Below are 21,794 nucleotides of genomic sequence, written 5' to 3' on the forward strand. Positions count from 1 at the left end.
TACTGCTTTGTAGTACAGTTTGAGACTGGTACTCCTAGACCCCCTTTTCTTCTCGAGTTGAATTTTTTTTCCCCTAAATCTATAAAGGTAATTCTTTAATGTTTTAATTGGCATGGTACTTAATAAAATAATATTGCCCTTTTGATTTTTTTTAGCTTGGTCTACTCTTGAGCAATTAATATTTCTCTAATTATTAGATCTCTGTAGAGTATTTAGAGGTTAAATTCAATAGTTGTAAGTCTTGGTAAGTAAACTTTCAAGAGCATTATGTGGTTTTAAAATGTTATTTATATGGTATATTTTTATAATGAACTTTTCTTCTTACCTACTAATTTAAAACCAAATTCTTTTCCTAAGTCTATTTGATGAATGATAACTGGAAAAATTGGAACAGATCATCTTTTTTAATAATTAAAAGGGTTAATAATAACTAAGCATTGACACATGTTAAATAATAGCTCCCATTTAATATTTAAAGTTTCCAAATTGATTTACATGCTTTTTATTTGACTCTTGCAACTCTGTAAGGTAGCTACTATTACTTTCCTTCAATTTTACAAACAAAGAAACCAAGACCTAGAATTCATGGAAATAACCCAATGAGGCAACCATATCATATATAAACTTTTTGCTTAACATGCAGTAAATAAAACTCATAAAGCTTTAAAAAAAATTTTTTAGGGTTTTTTTTTTTTGGTAAGGCAATGGGGTTCAGTGGCTTGCCCCAAGGCCACACAGCTAGGTAATTATTAAGTATCTGAAGTCAACATTTGAACTCAGGTCCTCCTGACTCCAGGGCTGGTGCTCTGTCCACTGTGAAAACCGAGTCAACGCTTACCGGAATTGTCACAGGAACCATTAGGTTGGGGGGGGGGGAACAAAAAGATTTATGGAAAATAACCTTTACCTTTCTTTTCTAGTTCGGTGCTCCCAGGGGCCAGATGTTGGAGGACACTAGGACTGCGAACTTGACCGGCTTCCAGTGACTGTCATTGAACTCCGGTTTCAGCCTCTCTCGGCCCTGCCCATAAACTTAAACTGGAACTTGTTCCTAAAGGATATAAATGGATCTAAAGACGGCAGTGTTTAACGCAGCTCGGGATGGCAAGCTGCGCCTTCTTGCCAAATTGTTGGCAAACAAGTCAAAGGAGGAAGTGGCCTTGTTGATCTCTGAAAAAACAAATGGTGCCACTCCACTTTTGATGGCGGCCCGGTATGGGCACCTTGACATGGTGGAATACCTTCTGGAGCAGTGCAGCGCCTCTATAGAGATTGGGGGCTCTGTGAATTTTGATGGGGAGACTATTGAGGGGGCCCCACCTTTATGGGCAGCTTCTGCAGCCGGACATTTGAAGGTAGTCCAGTCTTTGTTAGACCATGGAGCATCTGTCAACAACACAACTTTGACTAATTCAACTCCTCTTAGGGCTGCCTGTTTTGATGGTCACCTGGAAATAGTGAAATACCTTGTAGAACACAAAGCTGATTTGGAAGTTTCCAATCGTCATGGTCATACATGCTTAATGATTTCATGTTACAAAGGACATAAAGAAATTGCTCAGTATTTACTTGAAAAGGGGGCTGATGTTAATAGAAAAAGTGTTAAAGGTAAGTTCAAGGCCTGCATTTTTATCATTTTTAAGTAGCTACAATTTAGACCTTTTCTAAAAGTAATTAGTATTGACTGATTAACACATGGACTCTTGTTTAGTTTTCTTGTATCCTCTTGTAAAACTGCCTTAAAACAAAAAAAGTTATCTTTCAATTCATAGTTGGATAAACTTGTATGTAGAGGTGAAATGACTTGCTCAGTTACAGATATTAAAATACAGTTTCGTCAGCTGTATTCCTTAGTTTTTATTTAATCTATTCAGATAAGTCATATTTTTTCTATTTGTAAATGTGATGAAAGAAGCTTTTTAAAAATTACCTTTTTATTTATATAAACAAGTTTAAATTTACTTTTTCGAAAATAGGAGTTGTTCTTTTGCAGTAAATGGTGCTATTAGTAAACTGATCCTATTAGAGAATTTCTATAAAAAGAAGAGAATCTTTTCCTTTAAAACATTTATTGTATGCTTCTTTTTTAAATGATATTTTCTACAATGTTTATTAAATGTGGCAAGCTAGAAAAATCCTAAAATGCCTTTTTCTGTTGTAAATTCAACTTGAAAATGGGGAAGGGGTGTGCAATGAGACAAAAACAGTAGTCCTAATAATTTCTTCAGAAGAGAATGGCTTTATATAATTTTAAATATATTTCTGCACAAAACATTTTAAATAAGTGTTAACTTTAAAGTTCTTTTTCCTTTTGTACTTCAGAAAACCTATGAATCACTGTTTTGACATTGAAAAACTTATTCCCCCCCCACCCCAGACAAAATGTTTATATAATAGTGAAATAATTGTTTCTGGCCAACTCCATATATGAATGAGTGCTTTGGACATAAAAATATTTGGATATAATATTGCCATTATTTTTAGTTGAAACTAAGAGGTTATTATCCCTGCTTTCTTATGACCATGTTGATGTGAAAAGTTATAGGAAGTAATATTAAATCATAATGAAAGAAATGAGTTAGAGGCCCTTTTTGGGGGGATGCTTATGAATATAATCTGAAATGCTCTGATTGTTCAGTTGTTTCATTCATGTCCAGCTCCTCCTGACCCCATTTGAGATTTTTCTCAGCAAAGATACTGTCTGGAGTGGTTTGACATTTCCTTCTCTGGCTCATTTTACAATTGAGTTAACTGAGGCAACCAAGGTTAAGTGACTTGACTAGTAAAGTCTCTTGAGGACAGATTTTTAACTCAGGAAGATTAGTCTTCCTGACTCCAGGCCTGGTCACTAACTGCCCTTGCAACACTCTAGGAATCCAAGAATTTATGATGACTCACTCATTAAGGACTTTGGAACACTCTAGGAATACAAAAAGTCCTTAATGAGTCATCATAGACTCTTAATAAAATGTCATGCTTTTGATAGGTTATTTCCATAATATGGAATTTAACACCATATTTCATCGTTTATCTTTTACAATCTCTATAAATCAGTCACATCAATAATAAAAATTAACAAAGGCCATTAATAGAAATAGCTTGTGTTGTCAGCATTAAATTATAAGCGATATTATGTGATTTTTAACCCTGCATTGTAGTGTTTAATCTTTTGTTTACTCCTCCATTTCTTTGTTTTTATTGCTTAAATAACATTTTATATGTTAGTTAAAGCCCTTTACATGAAAGGGTTTACTTTCTTAGGCCCTTGAGGCACAGAGCACTACTTGCCCTTGTTTGTTGTTTTCAGAAATTAAATTTTCATCATTCAGTATCATTGAAGAGGTAATTTTTATTTCTACTGAAAAGCATATACTGCAGAAATATTTTTCCACTTTAAAATTCAGTTTTTTAAAGATCTGGAACCCTTTTTTTCAGTTTAATTTTTCCATCTAATGTTCAAATTTAGATACATTCAAAGATAGACATGTGAGAAAGCTAGGGCAAATATTGTTTTAGGTAAAAATACTTAGAGCACAGCACCAGAGGTCACAGTGCTCTGAATAAGGAAGCTGTAAAGTAGCACATTTCAGTCAGGAACCTCAACCTATGTAAAATGGAGACTGGAAGGTGGAAAGTTATGTTTAATAGTAATTCGAATTTACATGGTATTTAAAAGTTTACATATTATCCTCACAAAAATCTTCTAGTTGTTACCAACCTTATTTTACAAGAGTTTTGTATGACCTAACCAAGGTCACACAGCTAGTAAATTTTAGAGATTGGATTTGCACCAAGTTCCTGATTCCAAATCCAGTTCAAACACTTTATACTATGTCAGTGCTAGGAATAGCAAGTAGGTCAATTTCACCAGAATAGTTTCACTGGAAAAGTGAGCTGGAGCCAAAAGGCTGAAGGATTTGAGTGATAAACAGGAGTTTAGATTTGACCCTAGGGGCAACAGAAGAGCCTTAATATTTTTAAGTCTCCATTTTTTAAGCAATGTAATGTTTTAGACATAAAATTTAGGAATATCAGTTTAGTAGCCAAATGGAAGATGGATTGGGGGTTTGAGAGAAGAGACTTGAGGCAAGAAGAACATTTAACAGTGTAAACTGAATGAAGGAGTAGAAAATGATGGATGTGAGAGATGTAGAGATAGATCAATTGAATATAAAGGATAGAAAGCAGAAAGGAACAGGAAAAATAAATGATATATACATATATATATTTATATTTATATTTTTATATATTATATATATATATATATATAATTTCTCTTTCTTGTTTGATCTTGTACTCTTCCCCCATCCATAGATTTGTCAGGTAATTTCTTTCGTGTTCTTCTTGATTTCACTTTTTTTTATTTAAGCCCCGGTACCCTTGGGAGCTTAAAAGTCTTGGTTTGCAGTATGAAATATTTTGTCTAGTTTTACCAAACTGCTTTATAATTTTTTCTAAAGGTTTTTGTCAAATGGTCAGTTCTTATCCATTTATTTAGATCTTTGAGTTTTTCAGACACTTATTTTTCTTTTTTTATGTTGTATACTTCCTCTGTTCTACACTGCTATATATATATATATATATATGTATATATATATATATATATATACACTATTATATATCATATATATACTATATATACACTATATGGCATATATACACTATATATCATATATACTATATATATATACACTATAATCATATATATATATACACTATAATCATATATATATATATATATATATATATATATATATATATATATAACTATACTGCTTTGTAGTACAGTTTGAGACTGGTACTCCTAGACCCCTTTTCTTCCTCGAGTTGAATTTTTTTTCCCCTAAATCTATAAAGGTAATTCTTTAATGTTTTAATTGGCATGGTACTTAATAAATAATATTGCCCTTTTGATTTTTTTTTAGCTTGGTCTACTCTTGAGCAATTAATATTTCTCTAATTATTTAGATCTCTGTAGAGTATTTAGAGGTTAAATTCATATAGTTGTAAGTCTTGGTAAGTAAACTTTCAAGAGCATTATGTGGTTTTAAAATGTTATTTATATGGTATATTTTTATAATGAACTTTTTCTTACCTACTAATTTAAAACCAAATTCTTTTCCTAAGTCTTTTTGATGATTGATAACTGGAAAAATTGGAACAGATCATCTTTTTTAATAATTAAAAGGGTTAATAATAACTAAGCATTGACACATGTTAAATAATAGCTCCCATTTAATATTTAAAAGTTTCCAAATTGATTTACATGCTTTTTATTTGACTCTTGCAACTCTGTAAGGTAGCTACTATTACTTTCCTCAATTTTACAAACAAAGAAACCAAGACCTAGAATTCATGGAAATAACCCAATGAGGCAACCATATCATATATAAACTTTTGCTTAACATGCAGTAAATAAAACTCATAAAGCTTTAAAAAAAATTTTTTAGGGTTTTTTTTTTTGGTAAGGCAATGGGGTTCAGTGGCTTGCCCAAGGCCACACAGCTAGGTAATTATTAAGTATCTGAAGTCACATTTGAACTCAGGTCCTCCTGACTCCAGGGCTGGTGCTCTGTCCACTGTGCCACCTAACCATCCCCATAAAGCTTTTTAAGAAATTAAATATTTATTTTTTCCAACTATATGCAATAGTAGTTTTCAACAACTTTTTTTATAAGGTTTTGAGTTTTACCATTTTTCTCCCTCCCCTCTCCCCTCCATAAGCGATCTAATATAAGCTATACATGTATAACCATATTAAACATAGATCCTTATTAATCATGTTGTAAAAGAAGAATTAAATCCAAACAAGAAAAGAAAAAATTAGAGAGAAAAAAAAAAGACATAATACATAAGACAACTTTTAAAAATCTTAAGATATTAAGCTATGGTCTGTCTACATTTAAACTCTACATTTCCTCCTGTGGCTATAGATATTTTCTGTCACAAGTGTAAAACTCATAAAGCTTTAACAAACCACTGCTAAACCAGGAATATCCCATTCTATTATGGTATCTTAAGAGCAAATTTTTATATAAATTTATATAAACTATATCATAAATTTGCACTTATGTTTTTAACTATTGTTAAAGATTGACCAATCCACTGTGATTCCCTTAATTTACTACCATAACCATATTTCTTCTCCTTGTTCATAAGTGTATTGTGATAGACTTTGTCAAATACTTTGCTAAAATCTTAATGCATAAGGTTTGTCTACATCACTTCCCCAACCAATCAGTATAGTAATGCTATAAAATCTACCATAAAAGCACTTACTAATTGCATAACTCCACTTCAAATGGGCTAAGGAAGGAAGGTAAAAAGCCATTTATTAAGTGTCAAATACAACCCAGCTCTTCCAATTTACTATCAGTGAACTCTGGACCTTAGTTCTTTTTTTTTTAAGTGAAACATTTTAACTAGATATTCATAATACTCTTTTAAATACTAACTGATCTGAAAGAATAAATGTCCAGGACCCCATAGTAGTTTTTTAATAAATGTTTGCCTAAATTACACCATCTCACTACCTCAAGAACTGATGAAAGTCCCCTATGACCAGAATTTAACAAGCAATGCCTTGATAGGATGCCTATTTTGATACCCTTTTCTGAGAACTAGGGACGGTATCAAGGGAAGGGCTAGGGCTTAAAATGATACAAGCATTTAAAGCAGAGGTTCTGTTTTGAGAATTGCATTTCAATATAATTGGATTCCTGTGTATTTTATGTATTTAAAAAAATCCCATTTCTTACAAGTGATCCTTAGACTTCACCAGATTGTCAAAGGGGTCAGTGACACAAAAGGTTAGGAACTCCTGAGTTAAATCAGTATGAACTAGGTTTACTTGTGCTAGTTAGAATAAAAGGAGCACAGTTTTCCTTAAAATGCAAGAACTTGTCTTATCTGTGGTTAAGTGTACCAGGATGAAATAGAGAGGCAAATTAGGCATGGATAGGATTTGATACATTGTTAAATTGCTAAACTTACTTAAATTTTTTCATTTAGCGTCTTGTTGGTTTATTTAATACTCATATTAACAACAGTAGCTAATATTAATATAACATTCTGTGCCAGGGGGAACTATGAATTGATCTAGCTGTTCTAGAACAATTTGTGCTTATGCTTTCAAAATTACTAAATTATTCAAACCCTTTGACTCTGATACCAAAAGCCCAAAGAAATCAAAGAAAGAGGGAAGAGACTGATGCAAAAAATATTTAGAGTAGCTCTTTTTGTCGCTGCCAGAAATTAGAAACTTTGGAGGAAAGGAGGAGGGCCTTCTTACTGGAAGGCAGCTGAGCAAATTGTAGTATATAAATTTAATGGAATATAATTATGCCATAAGAAATGACAAAATGGACAGTGCACAGAGCATTGGGTTTGAATTCAAGATGATCTGAGTTCATATCTAGTTATATAATACTATCAATAAACCACCTAAATAAATCAGCTGAATATAAGACTTTTATCTCTATACCTTTAAACTCTGGACTGAATTGATGGACATATAAAATTTAAATGGAGATATATAATTGGTTTTGAACATAGATTTGAACTTGACTCCAGGCATAGCTCTATTATCTGCTGCCCTAGTAGCCGTCCCTCTGACTATCTTTGATTTTGAAGGATAATTAGGCTGTTGTTGCATAGCAATAGTTTAATATTTCAAATTGGACTAAACCTCTTAATGCATTGGTGTGATTGATCCTGTTTCACTCGGGGCTTTAGTGATCCTTGAAGTGCCTGACATCCCCACACCAGTAGCCACTGCACTTAAATGCTGCAACTTTTTAAACTAAGCCTCCTTTGACTGATCTATATTGGAATGGAATGGGAAAGAATTCATTAAACACTGACTATAAGTCAAGAATTGTACTGAATGTTGGGAATACAAGAGGGAAGTGAGATAATTTCTACTCTCAGTCATGTTCTAATGGTAATAGATACATACATACAGAAGTTCTCTTTCTGAGCATAGTGTTCCTTAGCTCCCATTGCCAGGCCAGATGTAAAAGCCAAGTAGTCTTCCATATTAACTTAAAGGAAACTACCAAGTCTTGATAATTTTTAGCTCCACAAAGTTTGCGTCTGTTCTGTTCATGCAGTGACCAACTTTGTCAACCCCTTAGTTCAAGCCCTCATCATCAGTAGCTTCCTAATTAGTCTCCTAACCTCAAGTTTCTCTTCTCTCCAGCCTGTTCTCCACATAGATGCTCAATTGATTTTTAAAAATTTTATTTATTTGAGGCAATGGGGTTAAGTCACTTGCCCAAGGTCACACAACTAGGAAATTAAGTGTACTGAGGACAGATTTGAACTCAGGTCCTCCTGACTCCAGGGCCATTGCTCTATCCACTGTACCACCTAGCTGCCCTCTAAATTAATATCCATTAAAGTGATCACATCACTCCCTGATTCAATACTGCTGCCCTTTGTGACTCTTAATTATCTCTAGGGTCAAGTACAAGCTCCTTTGTTGTCATTAAAAGCCATGTATAACCTAACTCTAGACCTAGCTTTCTTGCCTTATATAAACTTTGCTTAAGACACTCTTAATATGCCTTACTGTTCCTCGTGTAGCATATTCTGACTTCTAAACTTTGCCTTTTCAGACTTTCACTAATGCCTAGGATGCACTTTACTGCTGCTTCTAAGACTTCCTCATTTTCTTCAAAAATCATCTCAAATCCCACCTTCTACATACACTATTTCCTGTTTTCCCCCATCATTAAAAAAAATAACATGTTTACATATGTTGTCCTCAGGATAGAAACATTTCTGGCAAGTGATTACTTTTTCCTTCCTGCATTTTCATGACACTTTTCTTCTTGTTTCTCTCGGGAATAGACAAGAGTTGGGATTGTGCTGTCAAACTACCATCACCTTAACCATCCATCCATCTAACCCTCAGTTGCTTTATAGAGATAGTCCAGGACTCTTGAGTCCAAGAGTAACAATGTTCCCCCCCACCCCATCTCAACAGCCCTCCCAACTTAGCCCTATAGCTATCAGTGGCAATAAATCATGTTAGAAAGGGTGAATATTAAATGATGAATTCCTCTTAGAAATCAGGAACCTTTGGTGGGAGGTATTTTCTTTGCACTTAACAAAATTCCTAGCATATAGTACTTATTTAATGAATGTTGGTTGATGACTTGACCAACTACTACTAATAGGCATATTGGCACATGACCTGGCAGCAACCTACTCAGACCAATCCTACTCCTAATTCAGTCCTCAGAGCTGTCATCCATGTGATCCCCACCAAGTGCCACCCATAGGAGAGGCAAACCAGTCTAGCCAAAGCAGCAGGGCACCAAACTGTCCTTACTGTTCCTCAGACAACATTTCACCTCTCATCTTCATACCTTAATAAATTTCTTCCTCATCTTCACCTCATTTTATTTTTCTACTAGAAATAATTTGTGCGGCCTCCTTGCATAGTCTTGATCATGTCAGATGTTTGTGCTGCCCACTCCCTCTCTGCCACCTCCAGAAAAAAATATTTTGTAATTACTTTGTTCTTATGTTACTTATTTGAGTATGCAGGGTGCACTTAAGACTTGGGGAACATGTATGGTTGAATTTCCTTGATACAATATAAATTGCTTGAGGGCAAGGGCCTTTTTTTAAAATTTGTTTTTGTATCCCCATTTTCTAGAGCAATGTCTGACACATATTAGGCACTTAATAAATTCTTCAAAGAATGCAGTTACAGAGCATGAAAGGGTAAGGTCAGTTCTGAAGGTCCTCTCTAGTTGTCTTTAGTATGGGTCCCCCAGCTTAACACCTGCTTCCTTTACCATTATTGGTGTTCTCTCTGTGCTTGGAATAGCCTTCTTTCTGATAATTGGCTTTTCAGCACTGCAAAGTTACTTCTAAAAAAGTCTTCTAAATCCTCCCATGAGTCCTGGAGAGCACTTTTTAACATTTTTGTGCATTTATCATGTGTTACTTTATTCCATCTCTGTGACTTTGAATAGTCTGTTCTCAACAACCTGGAATATAGTTTTTTGGGGGAATATTTGTGAAGGGAAATGGGACTTAAACTGGATTTTGAATTTGAAAAGTTCAAAGTGAAGCAAATAATGAATTTTGGCAGAAGAAAACATTGAAAGTCTGGATGACAGAATATGAATACTATCCTTGAGCAAGGGAGGCAGTTTGACTAGAGTTGAGGAACATTAGGAGAGGGAAAAAAATCAAGAGTGGAAGATGAGACTTTTTTTGTACTATGTACTTCATAAATTCTTGAAATTTAGTCTGTGGAGTCTGTACTTATTTCTTGAGGGCCACAAGAAGCCATTAGAGACTTTTGAGCAGGGAAGTGACATAGAATCAAAGTTGGAATTAGATCTTAGAGCTTCTCTAAGCCATCCCCTTTATTTTACAAAGGATGAAACTGAGGCCCTTAGAGGTGAAGTAATAAATCACAGATTTTCAAATCATGTCCTGCCACCACTATCAAGTCATCCTTAAGCTCTCCTATGGAACTGGAACTAGAGGGGTAGATAGTTGTTGGGCTTGTTTAGGAAAGGGAAGGAGAGAACAAGGGACACTTATGAACATTAACTTTTTTTAAAATATGTAAAAATTTGCATATTTACTTTTCAAAATATATATTTTAATCAAACACAAAATAGAGAACATCATAAAATGCAAAATGGATAATTTTTATTACATTAAATTTAAAAGGTTTTGCACAAATAAAATCAATGTAACCAAGATTATAGAAAACTGGGAAACAGTTTTCACAGCTAGGGTTTCTAATAAAGGACTCATTTCTAAAATATATAGGGAACTGAGTCAAATTTACAAGAATACAAATCATTCTCCAATTGATAAATGGTCAGGCAGTTTTCCAATGAAGAAATTAAAAATGATCTATAGTCATGAAAAAAATTCTAAATCATTACCGATTAGAGAAATGAAAATTAAAGCTCTGAGGTACCACTTTTTACCTATCAGATTCACTAAAATGACAAAAAAAGAAAATGATTGATGTTGGAGAGGATGTGGGAAAACTGGGACAATAATGCATTGTTGATGGAATTGTGAACTTATCCAATCATTCTGGACAATAGTTTGTAACTATACCCAAAGGGCAATAAAATTGTACATTCCCTTTGAGCCAACAATACTACTGCTCAGTCTGTATCCCAAAAAGACCATCAAAAGGGAAAAAGACCCACCATATATACAAAAATTTTTGTAGTGGCAAAGAATCAAAAATTGAGGGGATGCCTATCAATTGAGGAATAGCTGAACAAATTAAGGTTATATTGATGTGATCGGGTACTATTATTCTGTAAAGAAACATAAGCAGGCAGACTTCAGAAAAGCCTGAAAAGACTTACATGAACTGATCCTGAGTGAAGTGAGCAGAGCCAGGAGTACATTGTACACATTAACAGCAACATTGCAGGATGATCAACTATGATGGATTTTGCTCCTCTCCACAGTTCATTGATCAAGGACAGTTCTAAAAGACTTGTGATGGCAAATGCCATCTACATCCAGAGAAGACAACATGGAATCTGAATCAGATCAAAATTTAAATTTAAATTTAAATTTGACTTTTTAAAAAAACTTATTTTATATTTTTTCCTCTTTATTACTGATTCATCTTTCATAACATAACTAATGTTAAGCGTGATTATTCATGTATAACCTATATCAGATTGTATGCTGTCATGAGGAATGGTGAAGGAGGTAGAAAAATTTGTAACTCAAAAGCTTACAAAAAAAAGATGAAAATTGTCTTGATAATTGAAAAAATAGAATAGCATAAGTAGGTTTTAGGTTATGGCAGATTTAATTTATTCAAAAGAGTTCACTTGAAATAAAGTTAGGACATTAGACTAGGAATTAAGAAATCTTGAGTTTTAGCTCTAGCTCCACCATTAACTTTTGTTGTTCAATTTCTTAATTACTGAAGAGGCTTAAGATCTATCTTACAGAGTTAATTTAAAGATAAAATGAGATAGACCTCTTGCTAGGAAAGTGAAGTACAGGGTTTTTTGGGGGGAGGGGACTTAGACTCTACTACTTTCTATAGTTATTAACTTGCAGAACTTAACTTTTATATAGATAATGGCTTCTAAGAAGCTGGACTGTGTAGAGCATGACTTTGTATGGGTCCACAGTAATTTGTTTCATTTTTTGTCTTTGTATATCTAGAAAAGTGCCTGGATTAGAATAGGGGTCTAGAAAATATTTCTTGATTGGTTACTTAGTTATAGTTGCTATGTAGATTGTAAAAAAATTCTTTACAAAAAGCCATAAGTGATCTATTTTTCCCCCTCTGTAACTTTGAAAAAAAGACTTGAAAAATAAAAGATTTGTTAGAAGTGTTATTGTAAGTAGATTTTAGTCATTTTAGGATATGAGTATATTATTTCATAACTAATATTTTTCTCAGTTACAATAAAGACAATTTTTAACACTCATTTAAAAATTTTTTAATGTGTTCCAGATTTTCTCTCTCCCTTCATCTGCCCCCTCCCTGAGACAGTAAGCAATATAAGATCTACATATTCAGTCTTGCAAAACATATTACCATATTAATCATGTTGTGAAAAAAAGTCACAAGCTCAAAGGGGAAAAAGGCAAAAAAAGAAAGAAAGTGAAAAATAGTATGCTTTTATCTGCTTTTGGACTTCATTAGTTCTTTCTCTAGAGGAAGATGACTTTTTTTCATTATGAGTCCTTTAGAATTGTCTTGGATCTTTTATTGCTGAAAATAGCTAAGTCATTCACATTTGATCATTGTGCAGTATTACTGTGGACTGTACAATGTTCTTCTGGTTCTGATCACATTGCATCAGTTCTTATAACTTGTTTATTGGAATGAGTATATTATTAATGGGATTTCTGAGATATCTTAATATTGGGATATCCCATAGAGATTTCTAGGGTGTCTTGTTATACATTTACTTTTGTAACCCCCAAACTAGCATGAGAATTAGAAGTTTTGTGGGGTGTTTTCTTTTCCCTTTTTAAAGACTCTATTCTAAAGTGACACAGCAGTGGAATCCCTGAAAAAAAGTCACATTTTGAAGCATTAAAGGTGTTATAGCATAATAAAATTGCATTATATAAAGTGTAATTACATTAAATTCAAATAGCTAATATTCCTAGGCAGCTAGGTGGCACAATGGATAACTCACAAGACCTAGAATCAGGAAGATTCCTCCCTGATTTCAAATCTGGACATAGGTACTAACTGTATGACCTTGGGCAAGTCATTTAACCCTGTTGGCCTGTTTCCTCATCTGTACAATGATCTGGAGAAGGAAATGGCAAACCATTCCAGTAACTTTGCCATGAAAACTCAGAGGGGGTCACAGAGTTGGACACAACTGAAAAATGACTAAATTAGAACATAAAAGCTATTGTTCCTGGCTGACTCTGCAAGTGCCTTCTCCCTTATTTTTGTTTCAAAAAAACTTTTCAAACAGTGTGCCAATATCCATCAAGTTTAAGCTCTTTGTAAGAGAAAATAGGCTAGCGTATTGGAACATCTAAAAAAGGTAAGAACTTAGAAAAGTGTAAAAATGTTTCAGTATCTCCTTTAAACCTGATATTAAATGACCCATATATTTTTAAAATTATTTCATCGCTTCTATAGATATACATATTTAATTCTTTTCTTTGAATGCCTGCAAAAGGTGGTACAATGAATAGAGTACTGGGCCTTGAGTAAAGAAGGAGTTTAAATTTGACCTCAGGCACTTACAAGCTATGTGATCATGTGCAAGTCATAACCTGTTTGCCTCAATTTTCTTAACTATGAAACAGAAATAATATTAACACCTATATTTCAGGGTTGTTGTGAGGATCAGATGAGATAATGTTTGTAAAGAGCTCTGCACAGTGCCTAGCACATAGTACTAAATAATAAATAAATACTTATTCTCTTTAAACTGGATCTGAACTCTACACACTTGCTTTTGATTCTTTACTTACTGTATTGGTCCAAATATGAACTACTTCCTTCCCCCCACCACCCAATCTGTTTTGTTTGGCCAGACTTGAGACCAGCCAATAACTCTACTCTTAATAAGAAATGGAAAATAAAAGTGATGAAGATGGAGAAAAAGAACAGGAACAGTATGTATCTTTCTGTAGAAAGAAAATGTTTAAACCCTTTATAGTAAATTTATTTTTCTATGTTAATTTCTGTGGTAATCTAGAGTATTTCATTATATGGACTATATTCAGAGAATACATAGCTAAATTTTCCGTATTTGGAATGTGATTTAGACATTTTTTTGTTCAAATTTTTTTAGTGCCTGTTAGAGCAAAGTACTTTTCTTATCATTAAACTTATGGTGTAGATATATTTTGCATTATTTATCCATAAAAACATGTCATTTCCTTGTCTTTTTCCCCCCTAAGGAAATACTGCACTACATGATTGCGCAGAATCTGGAAGTTTGGACATCATGAAAATGCTTCTTAAATATAGTGCCAAGATGGAAAAGGATGGCTATGGAATGACTCCCCTTCTTTCAGCAAGTGTGACAGGTCACACAAATATTGTGGATTTTCTGACTCAACATGCACAGACTAGCAAGACAGAACGCATTAATGCCTTAGAACTTTTGGGAGCCACATTTGTGGACAAAAAAAGAGATCTACTTGGGGCTTTGAAATACTGGAAAAGAGCAATGGACATGAGGTACAGTGACAGGACTAATATCATCAGCAAACCTGTACCACAAACATTAATAATGGCTTATGACTATGCCAAGGAGGTGAATAGTGCCGAAGAACTAGAAAATCTTATTGCTGACCCTGATGAAATGAGAATGCAAGCTTTATTAATTAGAGAACGTATTCTTGGTCCTTCTCACCCAGATACATCTTATTATATTAGATACAGAGGGGCTGTCTATGCAGACTCTGGAAATTTCAAAAGATGCATCAATCTATGGAAATATGCTTTGGATATGCAGCAGAACAATTTGGACCCCTTGAGCCCAATGACTGCTAGTAGTTTATTATCTTTTGCAGAGCTGTTCTCTTTCATGCTGCAGGATAGGGCAAAAGGCTTATTGGGAACTACTGTTACATTTGATGATCTTATGGGTATACTGTGCAAAAGCGTCCTTGAGATAGATAGAGCTATCAAACAAACTCAGTGTCCACCTGACCAAATACAATTGAACAAAGCCCTTTCCATCATTTTGCACTTAGTTTGTTTGTTAGAAAAAGTTCCTTGTACTCCAGAACAGGATCATTTTAAGAAGCAGACTATATACAAGTTTCTTAAGCTGCACCCTAGAGGAAAGAATAACTTTAGCCCTCTTCATCTGGCTGTGGACAAGAATACCACATGTGTAGGTCGATATCCTGTGTGTAAATTCCCATCTCTGCAAGTTACTGCAGTACTGGTGGAATGTGGTGCTGATGTGAATGTCAGAGACTCCGATGACAACAGTCCTTTGCACATTGCTGCACTTAACAACCATCCAGACATCATGAACCTCCTTATCAAATCGGGTTCACATTTTGATGCCACAAACTCTCACAAACAAACTGCTAGTGACTTGTTGGATGAGAAGGAGATAGCCAAAAATTTGATCCAGCCCATAAATCATATAACATTGCAGTGTCTTGCTGCCCGTGTCATAGTGAATCATAGCATTTATTACAAAGGGCACATCCCAGAAAAGCTGGAGAACTTTGTTTTACTTCATAGATGATAATTTGACTGAATTCTTAATATTGTTGGAGCACGAGTTGGTAACAGTTGTTTCATATTTGAGCACTGTTGTGATAACACCAGCATTCATATAACTTGATAACATTGTGCTTTCATTGGCTAAAGCATTATGAGCATCAGATTTGCAGAATTGATTGCCCCATATTTAATATAAATATCCCATATATTGTTTTGTGGATTATTGATAAATGTAATGCCATATTCAAACTCCTAAAATTGTCTGCCAAAGCCCTGTCTGTCTTGTTTTATTTGCCTGTTGGGTGTTTGGGCCTGAATTCTATTTTTCACTGGTCTCTTTATACAATTTTTGGTTTGCAAATAATAAGCAATTGAAGGCCTCTTTTTTTTTTGGTCCCCTTTTTCCTTTTTCTTCCCAGCCAGGCCTGCTTGCCCTTTCCTTCTCTCCTCCTCTCCCTTCCTTCCTTTCTTTTCTATCCTACCTCTTTGACTCCCTCCTTCCTGCCTTTTCCTAACCTTTCTTCCCCTCTTCCCTTACCTTCCCAGCCATTACCTTGCTTTCTTTTCCTCCTTTTTTCTTTTGGTGGGGGGGTGGGGGAGGTGAAGAAGTGGTACAGTAGGGAGGGTGGAATAGCCACAGAGAGGGAGCTTGGCTTAAACATTTCTAGTTCTGATTGATTAGTTTTTTGTTTGTTTGGTGATGATTCATTGCTGGGTTGTACAAGCTTTATTGACTTTTTACCATTTGCAGTTACCACAAGTGCTTTACATACTCTATGCACTGGCTTACACATGACTGTTGTATGTTAGCATATTTCTATGCAGCAGTTTGCCAACTCAAACCACTGTTTTGAAGAGTTTGTTGAATTATTTTATGAGAACACTTCACAGCATGATTTTTTTTTTTAAAGAGCTATGTCAGTTGCCTAAGATTTCTGATTGGGTTTTTTCCTGGATGTTTGTGCAGTTGCTTTCTCTAATACACTGAAATTATTATGTGCTCAATTTGGGAAACCTATTCATCACTCACTGACCCAGATGAAATTTGTCTGCCATCTTGCATCATGAAACAAAAGGAAAGAGTCTTTAGATAAAAACTGGCATACTTTTCATGCTGTACCACTGCTATTTTGCATGTACTAATTGTGTGACTGTATGGATTTGCTCAGTTATTTCAAATTTAATCACACAGTTTAATGAAAAAATAGATGTTCATGGTATGAAATTACAGATCATCTTATTTTTAAAGATTGCCTTCCTTAGTTACAAGAAACTAAAGCATGTCAGTGGCATGATGCTTGCCAATCTAAACCTAGGCATCTAGTATAATATTTTAGTAAAAGGTAAAATTTCATGGTATAAAAGATTCAGTAAGTGTCCCATTTTTTTCCTTAAGTTTCAATACACCTCCTAAAGATAACTTGCATGTTATATCTTTATCTTTCAGCCATACAAGAAGGTTGCAGTACTATTTAGCCCCTTACTGAAAGCTATAAAAAATAAATGTATATAATATGTACACAGCAATTTGATATTGAAACAGAAAGGGCTCTTTTGACTTAAAAGTATAAGTATAAATAAAGAATACAAATGTGTAAAATTCAGGTAATTAACGTTCAGCACTTTATTGTTATTCAGAATAAAGTTTGATAGCTTATCACTGCAGATGTCTTAAAATGAAATTGTTCTGAATAAAAAATTCCTCATTGATTTGAGGGGAAAAAATCAGTTGACCTGTGGTCTAGGTCACTGACAACATTTTGTTTTGCGGGTTTATGTAAAAATTGTTTTATGGGTTATTGTTGCGACCAATACTTAAGATCACCTACACATTTTCAAAAAAAATCTTTTCTTCTCTTTTCTCCTCACCCTCTCTTACATAATTATTTTATATTTGTGCATTTAGTTAGTTAACCATTCAACATCCTGTATTGGTTAGTAAAGGAATATCTTTCCCACCTATTATCTAATTTAAATACTTGGGTTGTTTGGTGTATGTTTTATGACATTTTAGACTACCAATGAATATGCTGCCTTTGGTGATAAAGGACTGATATTTTGCCAGCTTTTACTTAAACCCTTAGTGTATGATCTTATTACTTTGTGTATAAGTGACTTTAAAAAGAAAACTTCATAAGTACAATTATGAGCTGTTAAATGATATTTAAAGTCATCACTTTTTTGGTAGGTATAAACAGATTTTTTAAAAAGCAATTCTAATATTTTTCCTTTTGCATATCCCTTTTATGTGCTATCTTAGTAAGGGACACCAGAGAATCCTCTAAAGATGAACCACAATTGGAAGGACTCTATTTTAAAATGTAGCATTACTCTACTGCTCACAGTAGATAACTTGGAACTGTTCTTAAGTAGTGACAGTGAAAACTCCTTTTTTAAAATAAGGTACCACTATCTAGTTTGACCTATCAAAGTGATTTTATTGAGGTGTCATAAAAGAAAATTTTATTTTAAGAGTTCAAGATTGATGGGTTCCTTTACATATGAAAAAGTCTTTTCAGGATATTGTTAAAATTTATTGTGAAACCAAATAAGATACTTGGTATCTTTATTTTTTACCAATTATTAAATTTATCCCAAGTGTGAACTAATTGGATCAAGTCTAGTGAAAATAAATAGAATAGGTTTAGTTAATGCAGATTAACTAGTGTGTCTGATAATGTTCTTTTCACCACTTGGCATTCAGTTTTACTACTGCATGCTTTTTTTAAAAGTAGAAATTTCCATTATTTCAACTAGATTCCAATTTATTTTTTATGGACAAATGGGTTTTAAGTTAACACTCATTTTCTTTTATCTGTATTAATAAGGGCTTAAACCCAAATTAATAGAGGAAGTTTGATTCCTTCAAGACTAATTTGAACTTTTCAGAGACCCCAAGTACTGTGATTTTGAATAAATATTTAAATTATATTTAACAGAATAATTATTTAAAGTTGTATGATCTACCATAAATAATAGCCTGGAATGATAGAACTTAGCCCTTTTACTAATTTCCTAGGATGGGACAGTTTCTGTATTCTTGCAAACTGAAATAGAGAAATATTGACTGGCACATTTTGGAGTTAGAAACTAAGGAACTTTGAGGAATATTATAATTAGTCACCCTTTGTATCCTATTTTACTAATAACTCTTTTGTCAGTTTCCCATTGTGCATCTTTCCAAAGCAATAGTGTATTCGGAGATGACAACCAATGAATTGTCACACAATGGTAAAATGACATGCCACAATGTATATTGTGAGGCATAATAAAATTAAAAATTTACACCAAACTTAAGTGTATGCTTGTCAGAATGTGAATTGACATCCTGTTGCAGTTTGCCTAGTGTATAATGATGAATATTTGTTTAAACATAAACTTAAGTCTCCTCAATGTCATCTGATGACATTTGTTTTCTTTTTAAAATAATATATGTACATTATGTTGTCCTGGTTGCTTTACAAGCTTTATTCCAAGACAGGCTGCAGAAATGAGTACAAAAGTATGAGGAAACATTTTCCTTGTTGGGGGAAAGATTTTTTTGGGGGGGGGAATCTTAAAAAAAATTCTTGTTATTGTTTTAAAAGTGTTTTGGTATTAATTTTGTTTAGAAGGAAAAAGTGTTATCTATCACTACAAGATGAGTTAATTTCCATAACCCTTTTGCACACAAGATTGTTTGTTTGTCTTGAATATTTTAGACAGGTTTACTGATTAAATTGTCATGCTTGATTTGTTCTGGCAAGAGACTTGCCAAAATTTCCAAGCTCCAAGAAACAGTTGATGTATAGATGATTTTATGATTTTTTCTCTTTTTGATTGATTGATTGATTGTTTGTTTTGACCAGTAAAATAATGCCATCGTTTTCCCCCTTTCAGTATGTTCTTTTGTACTCTGGCATTGTTACTGTTTTTCAGTTATTTTTCAAGCAAATTGGAAAAGGAAATTCTCCCACATTGATGAATCAGTATTATGTTTACATCAGCAAGCACAAGAAAATTCTTACTAATTTATCAAAGTATCATTTTCCTTTCTGCAGAAAACTTCATGTTTTAAGAGAAGGAAATTTTTTGAATGTGTAACTTGCTATTTGTTTTCAAAAGTTAATTCTTAATAGACTCTTCAGAAATCTATATTATTGATTGTGTATATTTTTTATTTCCTGGGTTCTTAATGTTTATTGCTTTTGGTCTTCACACAAAATTTATAGTTACGTGTTCAAAACCTAAAGGAAAAATTAAATTCAGAAAAAAGGTTCATATTAATAAAGGATTCACAATAAAAATCTTTTATTGAAAGTGTTTTCCCTATTACATTAAAGTTACTTGCTTTGATGAATAAGGAGGGAGAAAATATTCAAAACTAAAAGGTTAGAAGAAACTAATTTTTTTATGTCAGTCAGAAAGTAACATTCAGGAAGTCTAAAATTCAGTGCAAGTCAATGGGCAATATGATTACATTTATATGAATTTGATTGATGCAATTTACCAGTAACAAATGATACATAAAGTTAGGTACTTCTCAAAAGATTTAAAATACTGAAATTATTTGTTTTTCTCCTTTCTTAAAAGAAAAATGTAATTTTATAATGACATATTTTACCTAATGCATTTAATAGAACTTCAATAGATATTTGTTGATTCATTGATCCTTGATTTCCTATTTTTGATATTTAAAAAAATCCTAATCTTACTGAAATTAGCTTAAAGTCTTTACAACTGTGAAGGACATAGACAAGGTAAGGACACAGATTTTCCACTCCCCCCCAAAAAAAATCCTAAAAGACTAAAATATCTGAGGCAGTAGTAAGATGCAGTACACAATTAGTTGGTGGCAATTGGAACTAGTAGGACCTAGGTTTGAATCTTGACTCAGACATTAGTTGTGTGACCCTAGGCAAGACACTGATCTCATAACTCATTTATAAACAGGGCATAATAGCTTCAACCTCAAAGGACTGTGAAAATCAAATAAGATAATTTTTAAAGCATTTTATATATATATATATATATATATATATATATACATATACATATGTATATTGAAAATTGAATAAGATAATTTTTAAAGCATTATATATATGTGTGTGCTAATTATTAAACTGAGGGATGTGATTTGAATATTGAAAAATGTATTAGGACAAATAGGACAGTTCCACTTTTTGACATGTATAATAAATACTTGGAGCCTCAGTTACTTAAATGTTTCAGTGATGTATGATCTCAATAAGAGTAATAGTTTCATTGATATAATTGGTCTCCCCTCTTCCCCTCCCAATTTTATTAGCATAATCAACTGCTGTGATCAAACATCAGGTAGGTAATATTTTGGTAATCTTCTCTACAAATTTTGCTAGACTGGTCCTTGGACAACAGATCTAATTTTTTCAGCTTTTACTTGAAACTTTTCCTGTTTGATGGAGGACTCATGTGAGATCCTAGAGAGTGGCCTTTGAAAATTCATAGTCCCCTCCCTATCACTTGATATTGGAGCCACAATAGGAAATGGTTTTTTAGTAGCAACTGAAATTTACTATGCCTATGTGTAGATTTTTTTAAGTGTTTTTTTTTCAAGGCAATGGGGTTAAGTGGCTTGCCCAAGGCCACACGGCTAGGTATTTATTAAGTGTCTGAGGCTGGATTTGAACTCAGGTACTCCTGACTCCAGGGCCTATGCTCTATCCACTTTGCCACCTAGCCGCTCCCCCCACCCCATGTATAGATTTAAGGTCTTAGTTGATTAATAACAGATTTATAAGTGTATTTATTAGATTGGGAGAGGAGAGGGAATACATGAGTTTGGAGTTGGAGGACTGACAGTTTACCGGCTGTATGACCTTGGGCAAATCTGTAAAGTGAAAGTATTAATAATTTATTAATAATTGGCTTGTTTTCCAAAGTAAGCCACCTGCTTTCCAAAATTATTGTGAACAAATGAGTATTACTATGTGTAAACCATAAATGGCTAAATTGCTGTGAACTATGAGCTATTAATTCAAGGATACTTAGCATAAATTCTAATTTTATATATATATATATACATATATATATATATATATGGAAATCTCATAGAACAGGTAGTGAAACAAAATGAAATTAG

The 21,794-nt window shown here is 33.4% G+C and overlaps 1 protein-coding gene across 2 annotated transcripts; it reads left to right on the plus strand.

Moving 5' to 3' along the window:
- Positions 1-879: 879 nt before the first annotated feature.
- FEM1C (fem-1 homolog C) lies at positions 880-20,685 on the plus strand. 2 transcript variants are annotated; one of them, XM_074208304.1, is made up of 3 exons: positions 880-1,608; positions 14,038-14,118; positions 14,407-20,685. In XM_074208304.1, the coding sequence occupies exons 1-3, from the start codon at positions 1,065-1,067 to the stop codon at positions 15,714-15,716; spliced, it is 1,935 nt and encodes a 644-aa protein (XP_074064405.1). In that variant the 5' UTR covers positions 880-1,064; the 3' UTR covers positions 15,717-20,685. The 2 variants fall into 2 exon arrangements, with proteins under 2 accessions (XP_074064405.1, XP_074064406.1); XM_074208305.1 differs by lacking the exon at positions 14,038-14,118 and having other exon boundaries at positions 883-1,608.
- Positions 20,686-21,794: the final 1,109 nt, after the last annotated feature.

The sequence above is a fragment of the Macrotis lagotis genome, chromosome X (assembly GCF_037893015.1).
Source record: "Macrotis lagotis isolate mMagLag1 chromosome X, bilby.v1.9.chrom.fasta, whole genome shotgun sequence".
Lineage (NCBI taxonomy): Eukaryota > Metazoa > Chordata > Mammalia > Peramelemorphia > Peramelidae > Macrotis > Macrotis lagotis.